The 18,782-nt window shown below is 37.5% G+C and overlaps 1 protein-coding gene across 1 annotated transcript in view; it reads right to left on the bottom strand.

Moving 5' to 3' along the window:
• The window catches only part of LOC139135734 (uncharacterized), a 61,177-nt gene that overhangs the window by 14,529 nt on the left and 27,866 nt on the right, over nucleotides 1-18,782 (bottom strand). The window contains exons 4-28 of the mRNA XM_070703384.1: nucleotides 17,294-17,391; nucleotides 16,739-16,888; nucleotides 15,537-15,653; nucleotides 14,801-15,076; nucleotides 14,117-14,246; nucleotides 13,498-13,708; nucleotides 12,677-12,869; nucleotides 11,455-11,648; nucleotides 10,554-10,814; nucleotides 9,760-9,968; nucleotides 9,211-9,331; nucleotides 6,708-6,899; nucleotides 5,217-5,426; nucleotides 4,807-5,081; nucleotides 4,492-4,636; nucleotides 4,077-4,295; nucleotides 3,762-3,924; nucleotides 3,349-3,635; nucleotides 2,838-3,038; nucleotides 2,516-2,655; nucleotides 2,171-2,347; nucleotides 1,756-1,971; nucleotides 1,440-1,635; nucleotides 757-959; nucleotides 180-405 (exon numbers count right to left, since the gene is read on the bottom strand). Coding sequence (XP_070559485.1) covers nucleotides 180-405; nucleotides 757-959; nucleotides 1,440-1,635; nucleotides 1,756-1,971; nucleotides 2,171-2,347; nucleotides 2,516-2,655; nucleotides 2,838-3,038; nucleotides 3,349-3,635; nucleotides 3,762-3,924; nucleotides 4,077-4,295; nucleotides 4,492-4,636; nucleotides 4,807-5,081; nucleotides 5,217-5,426; nucleotides 6,708-6,899; nucleotides 9,211-9,331; nucleotides 9,760-9,968; nucleotides 10,554-10,814; nucleotides 11,455-11,648; nucleotides 12,677-12,869; nucleotides 13,498-13,708; nucleotides 14,117-14,246; nucleotides 14,801-15,076; nucleotides 15,537-15,653; nucleotides 16,739-16,888; nucleotides 17,294-17,391 — 4,810 coding nt within the window. The remainder of the gene's footprint in view (nucleotides 1-179; nucleotides 406-756; nucleotides 960-1,439; nucleotides 1,636-1,755; nucleotides 1,972-2,170; nucleotides 2,348-2,515; nucleotides 2,656-2,837; nucleotides 3,039-3,348; nucleotides 3,636-3,761; nucleotides 3,925-4,076; nucleotides 4,296-4,491; nucleotides 4,637-4,806; nucleotides 5,082-5,216; nucleotides 5,427-6,707; nucleotides 6,900-9,210; nucleotides 9,332-9,759; nucleotides 9,969-10,553; nucleotides 10,815-11,454; nucleotides 11,649-12,676; nucleotides 12,870-13,497; nucleotides 13,709-14,116; nucleotides 14,247-14,800; nucleotides 15,077-15,536; nucleotides 15,654-16,738; nucleotides 16,889-17,293; nucleotides 17,392-18,782) is intronic.

Genomic DNA, 18,782 nt, shown 5'->3' on the forward strand with positions numbered 1-18,782 from the left:
GTCCTATATCAAACGGAATAGATCACTTTTCATGATGCTTGTATACTCGGAGATGTGAATAACTGCTATTGGTGTTTTCATAATCTCCTAAGAAAACGTTTATTTCACTCTAAAATTTTAAGTGTGATCGTTGGTGCCAGAATTTTGGCTGCTGCTTTGTGTAAAATTCATAGTCATACTTTTGTTTCGCCGCAGCCAAGAACTTGTGGTTGATCGCATTTGTAGAAATGGTAATTCATGACGATCTTCTGATATCCATTGTAGGTGATAGCGTTATCTCTGACGACTTTCCATGAATATTGACCGTGTCGAAGAGTTGGCCAAACTGCAGATAACTGATGATCGGATATGGTATAATCTGCATCAGTTTGCGTCCATTGCTGGTTTTCCCCGAGGAAAATGTCCCTGGATGAGGACGTAAAGGAGACAGTGGCTACAATGCTATCTATGTGAACTTGCGAGATTTTATATGCGAAAAATTGTCATTAAACAGGAAATAAAGTGTAGTTGTACTGTATGTACAGTAATCTAATTATTTTATTTCAATAATTGTGTCAAGAAGCACTTGTTCCATATGATGTTTGAAAAATCATGGAATTTTTAAACAAGAAGAGGAATCCGTCACTTCCATTGCTAGCATTTTATTGATAGGCTTATACATAAGAATAATGGGTTGTAGGTTTCTGTCATGTTTACCTTCAATTTGTTTAAAATATATCTGTGCCGCATTTTACAAATGACAGCAATGATACTAACTTAACATCTCCATCAATTCCATACTGTCCAACTGCATCAATGACTGTGTTTGGTACTATCAGTCTAGGATTGAATGCCTCACAGTCGATAACATCCTGGTAAGTGGTGGCGTAGAGACCGGCTTTGTTGTACCCTCGCAAACCAAGCCTTACGCACTTTGTAAAATCAAGTTTGTTTGGCAGGGAAACAGTCGCTGAGTGGAGCTGGTGTAAATAAAAAAATAATGGAATGCACCCTTTCAAGATCATTGAGGAATAGTCACAACCGGGTAAACCGACCTTCCAGTTTTTGCCCACACATCAATTCAGTTTACTCACATACTACTTATTTGGTACTCACGTATTCATCAAGGAAAGACTTACTAGATATGAAAGTCAACCTTTTTTGTACCAGGTGGTATATACATATGCCCGAGCGCACGGATAATACATCATTTGTTCTCAAACTTTCCCATTTTGCATTTGTTTTCACATTTCAACTCGCTTGTAATTGGCAGCTGCAGAGAAGCACTTCAATAGAAAATCCATGCCATGGCGGAAGAAACAGGATTGTGTAATAAGATTCTAGATTGCACTATTGTTGCATTCCAACGGCTGTGAAATATTCAGATTTTACAGTTGTCTGTTTATGTATCTTTGCATATCGTATACGAAAAATAAAGGAAACGAGCTGAGAATACTTGCAATAACATTTTGATGCTGCGATACGTTGATCTGTTTCCAGTGAAACAATAACTCTCCATGTTTAGCAATGTCTGAGCTGGCTTTAATATTAAGTGTCCACTCATAGCGATCTATCGGATTTTCGTCCGATGGGACACCTTGTTGCAGTTCCATTTGCTGAAATCCTTGCCACTGGAAAGTAAGTTCTTTACTGAAACTAGAAATGGGACAAGTATTTTTCGTAAGTATTTTTCGTTTTTTGTTGTTATGATGTTGTCAGCTTACTCATAAAACAATGTTTTAAACTTTTATCTAAGGTGTAGATGTTATAACTCACTTTGAGTATGAGATTTCCTCGATGCCCATCGGAACAGGTGGCGATGGCGTTACCCAGAAACCATCACTTGTTATGGCTTCGAAACAGCCAGCTGAGTGGCAAAACTTGACAATAGACCTGTAGCGATGTCCGTGCAATAGGCTAATATCAGATTTTAACAAAGTATGCTGAGTTCCCATACTCCTATAATTGGTGACGAAATTCCATATCGACGAGCTGTGAAGTGAGAAGGCTTGGTGTTTTAGTTGTTAAAGTCTGTCATATACACCGTTTCCTAACCTTGTAAACCAGGAAAAACATGCTGAATTGTCAAAAGTAATGATTGTGATTTAAATGGCGGCATTTGACTAATAAAACGTATCCCAGAACAACAAAGGAAAAGAAATTATAAAAACAATGATCATAGATTCTTTACCTTTCCGATCTCTCTTCTCGCTGCAGTGCCCATTCTGAACGTGTTATGAATTGCTCCCAATGACTCGATACCGTCCAGTGTGCCGCCACCACGCTAGTCGACGACTGGAAATTGATGTCCTCCCTACAATGAACTGGTGAGCCACTTTCATTTCTGCTTAATACCTGTCCTTTAGTGCTACAAGAAAAAACGTCCAGTACATAAATGCTGCTTTATCACAATCATCAGACAGTGATAAAAAATAATAATAATGCTGAGTAATATGAATGATTAAAAACTTAGAAATAGTAAAACATTAACTTAAAAACATTATGAAAACAATCGGAAAAATATGATAACACTTACTGCTGTCCTCGTTCACAACCAAGTCCATCATACACAGACGATTCTGTGATGAGCGCGCCGGTTGGTAGTATGGTCAAGCCATCGGAACTAACAGTTACGCTTCCAACTTCTGTTTTCGCGCTAACAGTCACGTAATAAGTCTGAAAAGCAAATTACTAGACTGGTTAGGTAGTTTAAAGTAACGTGTCACGACTGAGCTTACAGTGTTGTTTATATTTGCTTTTGTGTGATCTAGTTCATTTTGGTAACCTATGACATTCTTTCAAGATGTACATAATATTTCAAGAGTTTTTAGGAGTGGTTCAGTTTAAAGGGCCATTACCTGATAATCTTCTAACCTCAGACCTTTGAACGAATATCTTGAAGTTGATGTTTCAACGGGCTGAAAGGATTCGATGTCATCCAAACCGGGTGATGAGCCAAGAGCAATTGTGTAGGCGATATCTTGGTAGGGATGAGAGAATCCAAACCATCCACAATGCACTACGGCAGTACTTGTTTGAAAATCAATATCGTTGGAAATCTGAAAAGAGTGGTCATCATTATCTCAATACCTCAAAACAATTGGTCAATAAAATACTTTTGAAAAGTTTAACCTAGAAAAAGGAAAAACTATGATTTTGAAAATTGTTCAACTGCCCTAAGAGTAGGACTGCAGACAATCTTTAAAAAAGTAAATATGGTTCTTTTTTCTGTTTGTTTACAAACGCCAGTAATGTTCGAGACAGTCATCATCAATGACTTATAATAGGTAATGATGATTACGTTTAATATTTATTCATGATTGTGTGATTTGTTGCCCTTATCGTGAGAACAATACAGAACTATGTTACCCCAAGCTCTTCATCCTCTTTTGGTTTGTCAAATTCAAAAACTGTACCACTTCTTGGCAAGAGCACATTGTGTTTGTAGGGACGTGATGTTGCAACAGTTTGGAGACCTGCTACATTTTCCACTTTTACAGACACAAAGTAGACGTGTTCACCATGGAGACTCCAGCTAAGATTACTCGTTGGAATGGCCACACATGATGTTGGTGGAATTGTCACTTCACATGGACCTTTTGTCAGTTGTTCTATGGGAGTAAACGCCATGATAGACGATCCTCCTTCAACATCACCTGGAAATATAAACATTCATAGGTTACACGTTTAGTACGAGTCTCTCCTCCCCCCCCTCTCTCTGTCTCTCTCTCTCTCTCTCTCTCTCTCTCATTCTCTCTCTATTTCTTTCAGATTCTGCTCACCGATAGCGACGGAAAACGAAGACAATGGTTGCTGATCACTGAAAGCATCTGTGCCCCATCTCGCTACGAGGAGTTCTCCATCCTCGGAATGTTTCTCTGCCGTCACAACAATTTCGCCATCGAAGGCTGGTGCTGTAACGTCGACGATGATCGGGCCAATGACCTACAGGTAAAATTTAAATAAAATTGTAGTTTTACATGGATTTCAAGAGTAGTAATATCGCAAACGGAGAAACCGAAAATGTGTATTTGACAATCTCACTGATGAGATGCAATTCGATTAAGTACTGAAAAAATACTCGAACATTACTATACCTTTGTTGTCGATAAACGAGCTCTGTTTGTCGCACGAACGATTATGTAAAATTCGACTCCTTCGCCAAGATTTGGATGGTACGTGAGAAGTTCGGAGTGCGCATGGGTGGAAGTAAATGGCATGATGTTTGGGTCCAACGCTGATGGCGTACTGGATATCCCTATTTCGTAGTCATAGATTCCACTTTCAGAGTCCTTGCCAGTCCACTTGACAGATAACTGTGTACAATATTTTGTAGATTGCAGTTTTGAAAATAAAACATCATTTTCACGCAATTCAATTGATGCACAAATAAAAAAGAATAGAAATGTGTACGTCTCAAATATACTCCAATCTTGCAAATACATTCTTACAAGATCAGGCTCCTCTACTACCGGCTTCATCGCTAAATACAATTTAAAGCTTAACACTTACGTAATTTTCGCTTCTGAGAAATCCAACTTCAGATGCACCACCAATCGACAAACATTCAGCATCATCCATATACACATAAGTTTTGTTACTGTCAATCTCCCAGATCGGAAAACTATCAATATTGATTTCAGTTCTTGCTATATCACTACATTAAAAGGTGAGGAAAGCAGAACATAATTTGTAATTGCCATTTTCATTCACCTCAAACGGTCCAAAGTCCTGTACATTAGGGTTGCATCATTTGTCCGCAATAAAATGATCCCAACATCGAAAAGATCTAGCCGTAAACGGAGTCAAATTCTCGAATATACATACCTGCACGTATACGAGGCATTATCAATTTGTTGGCGATTTCTGCGATCATCCACATACCAAACCGTACCATTTCCATCTTTCACAAGGCCAGGTTTAATGAACACGTCATTTACTATAAGATTCCATACCGTCGGCCCAGTTACGTCAATTGTAACACCATCAGAACATACTGGTTCAGATGGCGCCATTGCCCCATTGAATGCGATGACTGTACAATAATATTTACCGGGACCAGGGGCTATCCATCTGGCGTGTGTCGATGTGGTGTTCTTGAACTTTTAGGACCATAAAGAGAAAATGTGATAATTTATTGAAAATTGGAAAATAATCGTATTCAAGTATTAAATGAAAAGCTATAATAAAATTATAGCTGTATAAAGGAACAAGAGGAAACAACAGCAGCTACTCACGGGATATTCAATCGGAAAAGACAGATTATGCTGCTCATCGAGACAAGATTCTCCGAAGTGATAGACGTACATTTTGATACCACTTTCCCTATCAAAGAAGCCATCCCATGACGCAAATAATTCTTCATCTTGCTGAAAATCGATGTCAATGTCTCCAGGTCTGCTATCGTGTACGCTGCCTTCATGTGGCGGGCTGGTGTCAACTGTGACCTGTCAGAAGTGTGATAAGACTTTCAGTGAACTTGTGTACTTCCTTTGGTTTGGCCTCAGAATACATGGTGTAAAATAGTTCTGCATTGAATAGTTGGTAAATTCTAGCTTATCTACATTACATGTACGGATATCAACTGTGAACAAAAAAACCCGAACGTTTTAATGATCATATAAACAACCAATTTGAATAATACGAGCCAATTAGGTACCGTTCAGTTTTTACGGCCGGGGGGGGGGGCCGGCAAAATCCAGGGGGGGGTCATCAAAATTTTGGAATCCGCAAAGGGGGGGTCATCGCTTTTTCACTGGTAAGAAAGGGGGGGTCACCACATTTTCAAAAACATAATACCAACAATAAAGTTCACTTTATGCCATTGCCATGATCGACGGCCCACTACAATAAATATACATTATGTATTACCCATGACCCTCTTAACGGGCAGACGCCTTTGGCGGCCCACTCCAATTAGGTTTACTTCATGCAATGGCCATGATCGACCCTCTTTACCGGCGGGCCGCCTGCGGCGGCCCACTCCAATAAATTGACTTTATGTAATACCCCACGGCAATCTTAATGGCCGTGCGCCTTCAGCAGCCCTGTCCAGTAAAGTCTACTTTATGCAATAGCCATGATCGACCCTCTTTACCGGTGGTACTGGTGGCCCACTAGAATAAAGTTGACTTTACGTAATGGCCCATGACCCTCTTAACCGGAGGGCTGCCTTTGGTGAACCACTCCAATAAAGTTCACTTTATACAATGTCCATGGACATGAGTTGTCTATTGAAATGAAGTTAAAAATTGCCTTACAGTCGTCCTAATTAACAGACGTTTCAATGGATGTGGCTGAGAAGTTTGTGCACTGGCATCTCTGCTACACGAATAAAGTGCGCGGCGTACCGGAGTTCAAATCCAAACCATGCGGGTAAATTTGACTTATGGGTTTTAGTTATTTTTAAGCGGGGGGGGGGGGGGGGTTCATCAATTTTTTTCGTCTGACAAAGGGGGGGTCATCTTTTTCACGAAAAATGCAGGGGGGGGGTCTATATTTTTTTGAACACCGGCGACAAGATTTTGCCGGCCCCCCCCAGCCGTAAAACTGAACGAGCCACTTATTCGTATGCAATCGACATGCAAACCTTTGAGTCTAGGCAGTCGGTATATATGTCAGTGTTTCTACGACCACCTTGTAAAGTACTGCAAAGCAGTGTATTGCTTGACACTCAGAAATTTGCAGTAATGCAGCTCGGGCTACTGCATATATTATCTCCTAATTACCTGAAACTGTCGACTTGTTTGTAGCATGGCATTGTTTCTCACGGTAATTGTAAAGATATAATCAAAGTCATGCGTCCCAGTTGGAATTTTCATTTTACTGTAATCAGGTCGAATCTCGTAGTTTCTATGGTAACATTCGTTGTCTTTGGGGATACAAGCACAGCCTGGAGGTTCACACTTTGGATGCAGCGTCTGAAATGCGTGACATATTGAATGTTATTTATTGGAATGGCTGTATTGTCTATATGCAAATCATGTAAATGAACTGATAATTGTGAAAACGAAATCACTGGTAGTTTACTTGCATATGCTTACGCATTGCAGCTTTACGTGTAGCTCGTATTGCGATATATATGTGGTTACTGCAGTGCTAGATAAATGTCCACATTTGAAGTGGTCTATCATAAAACGCGTTGCGTTTACTTTTGTGTATCAAACGACAAGTAAGTATCAGTCATAACTTTTTAATCAGGTATACTTTGAATTTTACTTCACTACGACGTAAATTTTTATTTACATTTGATAAACAGCAAATCATTGTTACAGTTGTGTACATGCCGATACCTACTTCCACTCTAGCTTTTTGAAGCATTGTTGGTCGGCTCTCTGTCAGCGCTTTTTTTTAGCTCACGTGTGTAAACACGTGGGCTATTGTCATAGCGATGTCTGTCTGTCTGTCCGTGTGTGTGTGTGTGTGTGTGTGTGTGTGTGTGTGTGTGTGTGTGTGTGTGTGTGTGTGTGTGTCTGTCTGTCTGTCTGTTTACACGATAACTCAAAAACGCCTGAACGGATTCAAGTCAGATTTGGTACACAGGTACCATATGCTACTTGCAAGAACTGATTAGATTTTGGTTAGTGTGGCTTGCATATTAATGAAGTTATGCAATATCGTTTTTTTCCGTACAATGGTTTCCCTATGGAGACGGCAATGACAGTATAGACATATATCAAGAAATACTGCACCAAATTTCGTGAAACTTTTCACAGATGACAATCTAAGAACATTATGATGATACTGTGAGTGTCATGTCAATTATCTTCTCATTTGCATATTTAATGAACTTTTGTTATTAGTGAGATAACTCTGAAATTCCTGCACCAAACTTGATGATACTTGCAACAAATATTGATCTGATATATATCTAATTATACTTAGAAGCATTAGGCAGTGTCAAGTTAATAAATAGCTCATTTGCATATTTTATGAAGGTTTGTAATTAGTCATATAACTCGGATATAACTTCACCAAATGTGATGAAATCTGCTGCAGATACTGATCCGACTGATATCTAACTGTAGTGTAAAGCATTTAGTAGTGTGAAATTAATTAAGGGTTCATTTGCATATTTAATGAACTTTGTAATTAGGTATATAACTCTGAAATTTCGGCACCAAAGTAAGTGAAATTAGGTACAGTATTGTTTTGATAAATATCTAATTGTACTGAGAAGCATTTGGCAGTGTCAAGTTAACAAATAGGTCATTTGCATATTTTATGAAGTTTTGTAATTAGTGATATAACTCCAAAATAATTGCACCAAATGTGATGAAATCTGCTGCAGATACTGATCTGACAGATATCTAATTGTGGTGTAGAGCATTTACTTGTGTGAAGTTAATTAAGTGTTCATTTGCATATTTAATGAACTTTGTAATCAGTGATATTACTCCAAAATTACTGCGTTAAATTTGATGAAACTTGCTACAGATGTTGATCTGATAAATATCCAATTGTACTGAGAAGCATTGAGCAGTGTCAAGTTAATAATTAGCTCATTTGCATATTTCATGAAGTCTTATAATTAGTCATATAACTCCGAAATAACAGCATCAAATGTGATGAAAACTGCTGCACATACTGATACGACAGATATCTAACTGTATTGTAAAGCATTTAGTAGTGTAAAGTTAATTAAGGGTTCATTTGCATATTTAATAAACTTTGTAATTAGGTATGTAACTCTGAAATTTCGGCACCAAAATTTTGTGAAACGTGCTACAGATATTGATTTGATAAATATTTAATTGTGCTATGAATCATTGAACAGTGTCAAGTTAATTTAGGGTTTATTTGCATATTTAATGAACTTTGTAATTAGTGACATTACTCTAAAATTACAGCATTAAATTAAATAAAATGTGCTACAAATGTTGATCTGATGGATATCTAATTGTCCCATAAAGCATTGAGCAGTGTCAAGTTAATGAACAGCTCATTTGCATATTAAATAAAGTTTTGTAATTAGTGATTAAACTCTGAGAGTACTGTGCGAAGTTGAAAAAATCCTGCTACATATAGTGATAACATATATCTCATTGTTCTGTGAAGCGCACTACTATTAATGAACCTGTTGTAAAACACGTGAGCATATTCAGTTCATATCTGGTTTTACTCATAAACTCATTTTAGTTTTACTTTTCCGTGATACATTTTAAGTGGTTATTTTTATTTTTATGAAATAAATCATAGCTTTAAAGCTGAAAGCGTCCTTCGGAAGCTTACCGATGGTCTTTCAACAGAAATGGAACCATTTCCATGTATGATACTTTCCTCGTCCATATCATGCAAAGTCCAATAAATTGTGTGTAAACCACTGTGATCATCAAATGCCTGAAATTTCACTCTACGATAAAAGAAATTAAAGCTGAAGTTATAAAGCATTTGCAGCACCTTACTCCTTTTCAAATATAGTAAAAAGCTTCTTTAACGCCCGCAAATGATTTCAAATTGCCGTCGCCCGAATTTTAGTTTTCAATTCAAAAATATGCAATAGATAGCAGATATGGATATGACTTTCTTTAGGGCCCCTTCTGTGTAGATGAAATTGCCACTCTGACTTATATTATCAAGTCACTTGATATCTCATTGATTTACAAGAGCAGCATCATTAACATCAACACGGTCCCTCCACAACAATGACATCGAGCAAAGGTCGGCCTAGGGATGCTCACAAGAAAGCCCATAAGCTACAAAAATGTCCAACTTAATATTTCTCGAATTGAAAATACTCTCTGTGCTTGCTTCCTTTCAAATAGCACAGATAATATCTACCTCATATCAAAGAGATCAACCGAGTCATGGACAGCGAGATAGCTTATCCCGTTTTTAGTCAGGTACATGTCACCAATCTCTGGTGGTGAGGAGTCGATGTGTACAGTGATGTTATCTTCGATCTCATTGCCCATGACATCGATTCCTTTCACCCAAAGTCGTACAGTATCGCCGTCATCTCGAGGTATATCGAGATGGACTTCCTCGTCCTGTAAATAAACATCATACCTATCTATCATCTGAAAGTTATGATCATTAGCTGCTATTTTTATGGTCGAAGAAAGACAGATGAAATGCATCGACAAACAAAACATTGGAACAAGAAAAGACAAGGCAGTCAAAGTCATTCAAAGTGATATATTATATTTACTCTATTAATCTATAGACGTATCTATTAATCTATCGACGTATCTATTAATCTATCTATCTATCTATCTATCTATCTATCTATCTATCTATCTATCTATCTATCTCTCACTGTCGATTTAAAGGAAAAGCATATACTAATGACTGGAGGGATAGGTAAATACTTGTAAGTTAATATATAGGTTGGATAGTGGTTGGGTATATAGGTAGATACATAGGAACATTAAAAGCGGTGATTAATGAGTGCTTCTAGGAAATTTTATAATAGTTTGTTTCACACAACCACATGTCAATTTTTAGGATGTACAACACATCATTGATTCAATCGAAATCATTTGCTTAGCTTGCGATGTCACAATAACTAAAGGTTCAAGTGTTAAAGGAATGACTGGGTTAATTTACAAATTATTCGACTTTGAAAGGCGTACCATGAAGTTGTGTACATCAGACCAATTGGAAGGCTTATCAGTGAGAGTCCTACCACCTGCATGGTCCACGGCATAGCATGTCTTGTAAGCGACGATTCCGTTTATGTTTGGTATCTTTTGACGTGATCTTGTTAGAGGCGGTACCCCGATCAGGTCGTCGTACACTGCTGATATGATAGGTGAGAAATCTCCGATTTCTCCCAAGAAGTTATTCATGTGATGATATTCATTCTTGAAATAATTCTTCCAGGACAAAATAACCTAAAAGTAACAATCGATGTCTCTGTTTTAATTATCGCACTGAAGCTTCACAAAGAACGATAAAGCATTGAAGAAATGCGTATGTATGTATGTATGTATGTATGTATGTATGTATGTATGTATGTATGTATGCATGCATGTATGTATGTATGTATGTATGTATGTATGTATGTATGTATGTATGTATGTATGTATGCATGCATGCATGCATGCATGCATGCATGTGTGTATGTATGTATGTATGTATGTATGTATGTATGTATGTATGTATGTATGTATGTATGTATGTATGTATGTATGAATGTATGTATGTATGTATGAATGTATGTATGTATGTATGTATGTATGTATGTATGTATGTACTTACGCACATAACTTACGTACATTCATTATATGGTGCGTGGTCTTACGAATAATATTTGCCGATAGCAGTGCGTCAAAATAAGAATGGTTCTTTACTATATTTTACGAGAATTGTTTTGTGTTTGAAAGTCAATAATGCCCAGGACAAAACAAACTTGTCGGTAACTTGTCCCGCGACTATTGGCCTTGACAAACTCTGAATACTGCAGAATGAAATTTGCAAGTTTCACATTTTGGACATACTGAGTTTGATTTAACAAACAAGTATTTATCTTACCTTCGGTCCAGTATTAAGTGAATTTTGTAGGTTCGTTTGCCACGTTTGACCAGTGTCTGGTGCAGCCGACAGTAAGTTCATTGCATTATTGCCGTCAATTGTAGGGGTATTGACGTTATCAAAAATAAAGTAACGCATGGTATGTTCAAAATTTCCTGCGTGGTCGACGATTGTAAGTAGTACACAATACACGCCTACGGAGAGATAAATCATATGATAGTGTTACCTGTGTTAAGGTAAAGGGCGACGAATTCGGACGCGCACACGCTTTAGAACGTTTCTGCGCATATTTAACTCCAGCCTGCCGCAAATGGGTTATTTTGTAGCGCATGTATTTAACATCACCTGTCATTGTTGAAATTGCGCTTTTACCTAATTTTTTGACCCAGTGTCTTAGAAATACATGTGACCTATAACCTTGTCATATTTTGACCCCCTAGGAAGCTGGTTTTTATTCAATATGAGCGAAAAATTAACATTTCTCTCCCATTTATATGGCGCAAATTACCCATTCACCTGGAGATATTGTAAAAAGTAGCGTGGTGACACCCTTTTATTAAAATTGTAAACAAAATGGTATTATGTCAGGAGTTTATTCGCCAAGTTTGGTCAAAATGACAACATTCAAAGCGACAGGAAGAAAGTTCGAAAATTATGTAGTGATATAATTTCGATATCGTCATTTTGTAATCGATACTTATGTTAAAATTTCTTCACAAACATCATGAAAACTATACATTCGACAAATATGGATCTTAAGTCTTGGTATTTATTAAAATTAACTCATTTGCTAAGCGTTTTATAATTGCCTTCTTTAGTTTAAGTGAATTATATCATTTTTATTTATTTCTAACGACGTCATTTTAACGTCCGTTTCCATGGAAACAAGCGTGGTGACCCCCATTTTTTATTTCATTTTTGCACTTGCACAACTTCAAAGAATATTTGTGCAAAGTTTGAAGGAAATGACACCACAACTTAGTTTTGACGTAATTCGTAGTACTTCACCTTAATTCTTTAAAATCAGTAAGACGAATTAGGTCCCCCGGAATGTTTTCAATCAAACTATGATTTTTCAAGAATATTTGGAAACCGCTGCATTTTCCTGATCAACTGACGTGACAGGTTTGGCGCTCTACTGACCCTTAGAAGCCTTGCAGTATTTACCTACTTAATCATCTCAACACAAAACAGGTTTTATTCTGAGTTATAATGTACTTACCCGGATCGGAAACGAGTACCATACAGGAGGAGGAGGCTGAAGTTGGTGCGTATGAACAAGTCTTCAAAGTATTTCCATCTTGGGAACATATCAATTCTTCGTGACTTTTTTTGGCTGGCATTACCTTGACTTCAAATTCTTCTATTCCAGACAAATCATCATACCAACCGGGTGACATGATCATTATTTCACCCTGGGTAAAGAAGGTCTTATAAATGGCTTTTGTGGTTGGTATAGTCGAGTTTAACTTTACTGATGAACGTTTAATTTAGACGTAACATTTTTCTCAAACTCAGACGCAGCTCAAAGTACAAGAGAGTGTTCGAGTACAAAACATAATACATACCAAAAAGAAAAAAAAATTGTGCGCTACTTAAAATGAACACTATCCGGAATGCCGTTTCATTACCTTAACCACAGTGTCTCTCTACATAGGTAGAGAGATTGTGCGTTAACAAACTGTTGAAAGATCAATCGTTCCAAGCAGTGCTTTCTTTGGTTGTTCCCGCTCATTCAATTTGTGTGATTTGAGATGACCCGTTAAAAAGAGTGACATGAACATTTTTGTTACACTTGATATATAGTTTCACAAAATGTCAAATGCACGTCCTCGATCGCTCTCTACTGGCACGTGTTTTTCAGAAGAAAAATTACTGTCACCTTGTTTTAAATAGATAAATTGCTAATGTAAGACTATGATAATAAATTTATTACGAAAATACTGCAAAACGTGCACGAGAACATTATACATCGTACTCAAGCATATGCTTAAAATTTCAAAATTCATAACAACTTGACTGTATGGTAATCTATGATGTTACCTCTGTCTTAATTGCAGGACCTCTATCAAGTGGAGACTCACTGCATGATCGACTGGCACTACAGTGATAAGGTCTTTCAAAGTCGAACACTAGATTAGCGGTAAGAGACTTCGAGCGACCGTTGTAGTATTCAGTACGCTGTATTGCAGGAATCGGGTGCCCAGTCATCTTTATGTAACCACCATTACTAGACGTGACAGTCACGTCCACCCTATTGAGAGTTAAGTAAATTGACATAGTTTTCGTAAAGAACGGCTGATTGCAAAATATACTGACACAGTTAGTCATGGCTCATTTATTTCCAAGCACGTATCCATGACAGTGCTAGCTGACTTTCACAAAAAAGTGGACATGAAGGAACTCAAAACTCCCTTTATGCATTTGTCCATTCTTTTTATCGTAATTCCCGAGAAAAATCAAAAGGGAAGATCAAAATAGTCAGACAAATGTTGGAATATTGGCTTAATAGATGTACCCAGGGTAGAGAAGAGTTTACAAGCCATTCAACTACTGGCAAGACTGTCAACACAGCTCACCTTTTTGACACAGTGATAACATAAAAAATTCACGTGTGAAAATTTCATATATACGTTATTTCTACGTTATTTTATTGGCTGACCTGTCATTGTGTTTGAAGGCATAGTTGATGTCTTGAGATTTGCTACATGTATGCATTGTTCGTAACGGATTATCTCTGCTCCAGCTGCTACTGCATTGCAACAACGGAAGGGTGAAAACATCACCATTTTCTGAAAGCCGGTAAAGAATACTTACATTAGATTGTACGTCACTGGAACAATTAAATCAGGAAAAATGATAAACCTTCAGTAAGTTACAAACTCTTCCATACTCGAAATTTGATTGACATACGATGACAATATGTTTTCTTTTGATTTTGTACATCGCAGTGAAAGTTAGAAACGAAAGTCCTAAAGATTTCATCAAAGAGTGAAAATACTGTCCTGTCTTGCAGATTACCCAAAAAATGTCTTTCAATTGAATTTTAACAGACACGAAGTAAACATAAAGATGTTCAGACAGAGCATAAACTACAAAATGCAGAGAATAAAAATCTTATTATACAGATCGACAGAAACAAGTTTCGAACGGCAGGAAGAAACAGCAGTTAAAGAAATTGTTGCTATGTTCTCTTAAACGCAGTGTCTATCGATATTTTAGACTGTTTCATCGGTCAGCTTTGGCAACTTTGAAATTCCTTAAATCGACAACTTTGTCTTTTCGAGCTCTTTACCTTACATGACGTGTGCCATTTGCTGCATTGTAAACCAATTTGAAATCTTACCATGAACTCGAATCGATGACGATGCCATTGCACCGATGACTCCAACTTTAAAGTCTTTCACATATTTACGAGATTCAGTATCAATTTCAGGGTATGAATCAGCACCAGTAAAGTAAACAGTCCAAGTCACTTGAATATTGTTTATTCCTGGATCGTTGACATATGCAGTCACTGGAGAAGAGTCGTGGCATTGCGCTTCTCGCTGGTTCTTTTCTTCATCTCCATCCATTCTTCTTACTTTTACCAGACAGTCATTCATAGCCACGTCCTTTATAACTAGATCATTTGAAGTCAATAGAATTGATTTCAAACTATAATGTAATATGAAATGATCATGACCCCATTTCAACAAGTGTTGCTAAGTGAAACGCGTCGTGATATTCACCCGCGAACTTTTGGCCGTTCGTTTAACATTAATATCGTATAAAATATTGATAATCTTACATAGGTTAAAAAGCTTCTCTTCGTGGAAGTCGATTGAAGCAAAGCTATAAACTGTACGTATAAGGGTGTGAAGTGATGTTTCAAGTAACCAAGAGTGGAATGGAGATTGATATTTGCAGAACATTGAGGCTGAGAATTTTCGCAATCTCGGCCTTGTGCCTATCATTTGGATATCAGATTTATTGATTTTTTAAGGTTTGTTCTCTTCACGCCGATTCTTACACCCCCACTTGAAAATGTATGCCTTTATCATAATAATCATTACAGATTAGTAGCATTCAAGATGACGTACTGTTTTGACAGTTGCTTCCTGAAAATCCTTCCGTACACGAACAAGTACTTGGAGGTCCATTATCATTACAGATACCCGGGTAGCAAAACCTGCTGCTCGGTAACCAGTTACATTTCTCTGTAGATAAATCATACACAGGGCATTAGTGTGTGCTTGTAACGTTTTGAATTTCATGGGATCTTAAAGTGTCGACCGTTAGAATTTCAATAGGCCCTATATGACATCAAAACGATTTCTCTTGTAAAGTGTTTCATCTTTGGACAATGTCAATCGTCAATATTGTACTAGTGTAAATCGATAGTTCCACTCTGAGCTTACGATATCCTAAATATTTCGAAGGGACTAAGCAACACGATTGTAACTAATTTGGGATTATTGAATCTTCATATTTTTCAAATTTCTCAAAAATGTTAGGTGCCCTATAGTTGAATGTTGCAATATTACAAATTACTTAAAAAACAAGTGTGTAACGTAAAAAGAAAAGCAGATGAGGTTACAGTTGTCGATGAAATCGACATTACTTCACCATCCAATTATCCTAAATTAGTTCCAATCGTGTTAAGCTCTTCTTCTTCATTGGGTCCACTGCAATCACTGAACTCTACTGTCCACTGTAAAGTTTAAAACTCTTTACAACCTTGCATGACAAAAGAATAATAATGTAATAATTATACAATCTTTTTTTGTGCATGGCCAAATGCCAGGGTGCCCTCTAGTGACAGCCTACTGTTTTCTGTTTTGTTTTTCTATCGGTAAAGGTAAAAAGGCTTCCACTTTTCTTGTTGATATATGACTATTTTTTTACTATTTCAAACGTCAATCATATTGACTGGAATCTTGAAGCATGCTTAAAAGTAGTCGACGGAACATACTCGTACCTTCAACCTTGCTTACAGCGGGAACTGATACATAAAGTGATATCTACAAACACGTATGCTTCGAACCAGAAGCTACTAAAGCAAGGCGAATTATCATACAGTACAGCAAATTCCTGACTTTCATCATGACATAACTCAACATTTTAAAGTCAACTGGTTGTTTTAGGGATGCTATATTCTTGTGTCAAACTCAGAAAGCTGATGAAATGGCCACTTTCTCCTTCTAGAGATAGTTACACTATCATTGTCACGTAAAATACACCCGTTTTAGGACGGTAAGACACGGAACTGCCAGTATATATTACAAAGAATATATTATTTTACCTTGACAAATTCCATTTTGAACGCTTCCTCTGCCTATGAGAGCATACGCCTTTTCCTCGCCCAAATCATGTCGGCATTTTAGACAATTGTGGTTGCTGTTGGTTGTACATCTTACCATGTTTGCTTCGCAGTTATTGATGGTCCCACAACCTGCAAGTAACATTGTTGTATTTCATCTATTATTTGTGCTGCGCCCTAGGCATTCTATAAAACTCCCGTGGGGTATGAAATGCATCATCCATCATTTCATGACCTGAATAAATGGCAAAACTATGCTTGCTGTTTTAAACTGTTAGAAACTGAATTGATTCCTTGGTCGGATCATAATTTAGAGGTGCCTGCAAGTGTTTTGCAATATTCAAATTGTATGAAGTAATTACATTTCAACACTTTTGTCTGGACTTGGAGAACCACAGAGAACAAATATTGATTTATGAAACAGTTTCCGAATTTCTGGAAACTGTACACACAGCACCAATAACGTTTTCTTTTACTTATGTTAACATTTTTTTTCTTTCTCTTCTTTGACAATTCACACTTTTCATGGTGACCTACCGTAGCACAGGTAGTTTGAACAATATCCTTCACAGTCTTCTTTATAATACGAGTAAGAGTAGACCTGCCGGTGCCTTACTTCATTTTTATATCTCGTCCTGCAAAGGGCACCAAAGAAATTATTCTATTACGGTATTGCTCAAAGTATGAGCGACTATGCAGTTCTCTTTAGCATCCTGACTTGACCAAAATATGATACATATGAGGAGGTTCACTCCAACTTCTACGCTGACGGGTAAAAATGTAGACCCCTTTTAATAAATTGGAGTGCAAGCGTTGGTAAGTTACATGTTAATTTAAGCTATTTTTAGTCCCCGCGGACGAAGACCGGATCTGGGGGGGGGGGGGACTTAAAGGTTCTGCTCCGTGCGACCGTCACCTTTGGTCAATGCTTTTTATTCCACTGTACCAGAAACGTCTGCGAGTCGTTAACTTTGAGCATAGAACCTCGTTTTTTCTCGAGGGTCTATGCTTTGAGTAATCTCAAGAAATAATAGAGATTATACGATGCGTGCGCAAACAGGGGAAATTCTCTGCATGCATATTAAATAAGGTATCTACTCTTCACAATATATTTTTTACATTAATAAATTGTCTTACACCATCAATCAGTGAAATATAGAAATCAGTATTACTGTAGAGTAGGGCAAAAGTCTAGACTTGATCCAAGTGTATAGGCATAGATATCAAACCAGAATAAATTGAAGAAATAACTTCAGCAGACAGTCGCGTTAGCTGCATGTACGCTGTCGCATAGATCGCAGGGTGAACGCGATGTCTTGGCCAACCAGTAACTCTCTAACTGCTTCCGAGAAAAAACAAGCAACTAAGGCCAGTCCAGGAAAAAGTACAGTGGCAGTGGCAAAAGTAAAAAGGTAACATAATAATAAAAAGATACACTCATGGTGTTATGGATTTAGACTGGCCTAACTGTGGTTTTTTACTTCGTGTATGCTCATATCGGCTATTGCCACAGACTGGTCTAATAGGCACGAGTCCTGCTGATATTCATTAAGTACTATGACAACATGACCAAACTCCGGAGACAAGAAGTAAAAACACCACAACGACAGCATATCATCCTAATTTTGTCATGATCACCACGAGTTCATGAGTTATATTTTGCACCTGTACAATTTATTTAATTTATTCAATATGAGTCATCGGGTCAACACTGGTGGACGATGTAACCTCAGTCTAACCACCAACGTGTTCTGCTTATTTGCATAAGACGTCCTGCCAAAATTGGAGACATTTGTGCAGGTTTAAACTGGCATGACTCTGGTTTGTGATGTAGTATCCATCATAGATTGTCGAGGACACGCTGAGTCGCGCGTCTGAAAACTACGGTCTAGAACCAGACTACCATGGACTATAGAGACGTGCTCCCTAAACTGTCAGATATTAGTAGCTACTTTGACGAGCAAGCATAATGATGAAAGTAGTTGTAGTCACAAAAAAAGAAAAACATAATTAGATTTTTAAAGAA

The sequence above is a fragment of the Ptychodera flava genome, chromosome 6, assembly GCF_041260155.1.
Source record: "Ptychodera flava strain L36383 chromosome 6, AS_Pfla_20210202, whole genome shotgun sequence".
In the NCBI taxonomy this organism is placed as follows: domain Eukaryota; kingdom Metazoa; phylum Hemichordata; class Enteropneusta; family Ptychoderidae; genus Ptychodera; species Ptychodera flava.